This window comes from Gekko japonicus, unplaced genomic scaffold (genome assembly GCF_001447785.1).
Source record: "Gekko japonicus isolate JY-2015 unplaced genomic scaffold, Gekko_japonicus_V1.1 scaffold2015, whole genome shotgun sequence".
NCBI lineage: Eukaryota > Metazoa > Chordata > Lepidosauria > Squamata > Gekkonidae > Gekko > Gekko japonicus.
This window is the reverse complement of record NW_015160281.1, coordinates 475,202-477,915: the sequence shown is the minus strand read 5'-3', so window position 1 is coordinate 477,915 and position 2,714 is coordinate 475,202. Positions and strand designations below refer to the sequence as shown.

Genomic DNA, 2,714 nt, shown 5'->3' with positions numbered 1-2,714 from the left:
TCAATAACCAAAGCAGAATTCTGTTGATACACACAGAAATTTTTTTTACTTCAGTGTATGATAAATAGATAGGAAGAAAAAAAATCAGGTTGCCTCTGATTACTTTTTAAAACAGTCTGGTTTGTTTTTTTAAATTATTCTCTCCCCCCACCCCGCCAACACTGCTGGCTTGGACCCACGTACGCCATCTTGAAATTGGGGCACTTCTGCTGCTGTCCAGGGAAGGGGGTACGGATTCACTCTGGGTGGCCAATCCTCTTTGCACTGCATTCGGCAAATTCTTTGAAGACGGAGGGGGGAAAGACGACGACCACCAATAGGAGACCAAGTCCCCCCCCTCTCCCGTATAAGCTACACTTCTGCTGAGGCCTGCTTTCTCGGGGAGCGGGAAAAGGTGCGCTCAACGGCCGTGGAAGCTCGGTTTGCCAAATATCAGGAAGTCCTTTGAAACGACAGAGACTAAGCTTCACCCTCGTCACGTACCGATCCCAGCACAGAATTACAGGTAGTTTTACACACATTCAGCTACCTTCCCGCCTCACCGGTAAAGGTGGGGAGGTGAGCCAGTATTCAGTCAAAGCCCCGTTCTCTCCCCACCCCCCGGTCCCACCACAATATACACAGGCACACTCCGTACGTCTTTCACGCCAAAGCCTCCCGGGCAGGTGGGCGAAGGCCCCCATTAGTGCAAACAGTTCCCTAAGCTAACATCGTCGACATGAACTGGAAGAACTTCTCATTTTAACTCTTCGCATGCGACAAGCACGTGTGTGTGCGCGCACCCACACCCACGCACGCTCCGGCACACTCAGAGATTGCTTTAACGAACCCAAAGGCCCCTCCTTTCGAGATACGCGTGTGGAGGGAAGACATTCTTCCAAAGCTGGCCCTTCCCCGTTGCCCCAGTCGTCTCTTAGCAGAACTGTCTTTGGGGGGAGGGGAGGGGAGGTCGTTCCTAATTGCTGGTCTGACTGGGAGATGGGGAAATATCAGCTCCCCCGAGGGGCACTCCTGGCCCCATCTCTCTCGTTCACGCAGACATGCATGCACACATCCTACTGAAAACTACAGAACTCCAATTAAGACTTGACGACTACATTACATGGCACTAGGGAGGTGGAGTGGAATACACACGTGCCCCCCTCCCCCCCGTCCCTCCCCTGATCTGTCCGCAGGGCCTCTGTAATGGGGAGGGTCAGGCAGGATGGGGGCCACAGGCCAGAGTCTGAAGCTGCCCCTCCCCTGCCAAACAAGCTTGCCTTGTCAGTAGTATATGCAGCAAAGCCTGGCAGAAGGGGCCTGGGCGGGGCGGGGCGGCAGGGAGAGGGTGCCCCCATTCGGTAAAAAAGTGCAAAGTGGCTTCCAGCCCTGGGAGGCGTGTCTCTGCACCCCACACTGTGCTTGTCTGTATTAAAAAGTGGGAGGAAGATGGGGGACAAAGGAAGAATCATTTTGGGGGAAAGCGGACTGCTTGGAAGCAGGGGCACTGCGAGGAAAGGGGTGGGGTGAGGGGGGTCCTACCCGGCAGTTGCCTGGAGTTTCAACTGGGGTGTGTGTGGGGCTGGGAGTGCCTGTCCCTCTCTTTGTTTCCTCTGGCGCTCAACTTGCTCGCTCTCCCCCCTCACAGTCAGCTGACTCGCTCTGAGACAGGCGTCCTGGTGTCCACAGCCTCGTCCCTGCTCGTTGGCCGGGGCATGGCTGCGGAGGACGACACAGTGTCTTTGCGCTCGTGTTTGTAGGGCACTGCTGTGCCGCCGGGCTGAGTCTTAGGGGGCTCCTTGGGGCAGCCGTCGCTTTCGGGAGCCTTCTCTTCTTTGCAGCTCTTGCTGCTCAAGTCCTGGGGTTCAGCGAGGAGGCTCTTGCTGTCCTTGGGGCTTTCTGGGGGCTGAGCCGGGGGGCTGCCTTGAGGTTCCGGAGGTGGCTGATGAGGAGGGTGATGCTGATCCTTCTTGCCTGGGGAGGAGGAAGAGGCAGAGGTTGGCACAGTGTTGCCACTCCGCCCCTTCGGGCTACTCTCCTTGCTGCGGCGCCCGGGGCTCTTGGCAGCTATTCGCTGTCCCTTAGGGCTCCGCTCACCTGTGTTGCTTGGAGGAGGCGGGGGCGGCTTGGCCACCTCAATGGTGACAGTTTCGCGTGTCTTGCGCTTTTTGATGGGCAGCACTGTCTCCTGCACGGCTTGGACCACCGGCTCTTTGATTGTTTTCTTTTTGGCCTCGGCCACCGGCACTAATGCCACGCTACCTGGCTTACGCCCCCGTTTCTTGGGCACGGCCTGAGGGTCAGACTCGGATTTCCGCTTGCGTCCAGGACGCTTAATAACCATGACCTGTGCAGAGGTGGTCGCCCCACCTGCGCCTTCTGCCTTTCCGCCTGCTGCAGAGGACTGCAAAGGCATCTTGACCAACAGCTTTCCAGGACTCTTCTCCATCACCCGCTTCACCTGGACGCCTTCCGAAACAGCTCCTTTGGCCTTGGCCGAACCGCTGCCTTTTGGCCGACCCCGGCCCCGGCCCGTGCCAGACGTTTTTGTGGCTTTGGGTTTCTTGGGAGGCTTCTGCTCTCGCCGGGAGGGACTCCCACGTCCAGTTACCGTGAAATCAAAATCGTTGGGATCCAGTGAAGTGTCACCCACCTTCTCGAAGTAGGCAATAAGCTCAACTTTAGAACGGAAGGCTTTCCCCTGGGGGCTGTGGTTACAAGGCATGGGAAGGGAA

General features: G+C 57.1%; 1 protein-coding gene across 1 annotated transcript in view; it reads right to left on the bottom strand.

Moving 5' to 3' along the window:
- Positions 1 to 585: 585 nt before the first annotated feature.
- MECP2 (methyl-CpG binding protein 2) overlaps positions 586 to 2,714 on the bottom strand; it is a 108,957-nt gene continuing 106,828 nt past the window's right edge. The window contains exon 4 of the mRNA XM_015415501.1: positions 586 to 2,687. Coding sequence (XP_015270987.1) covers positions 1,628 to 2,687 — 1,060 coding nt within the window. The 3' untranslated portion in view covers positions 586 to 1,627. The remainder of the gene's footprint in view (positions 2,688 to 2,714) is intronic.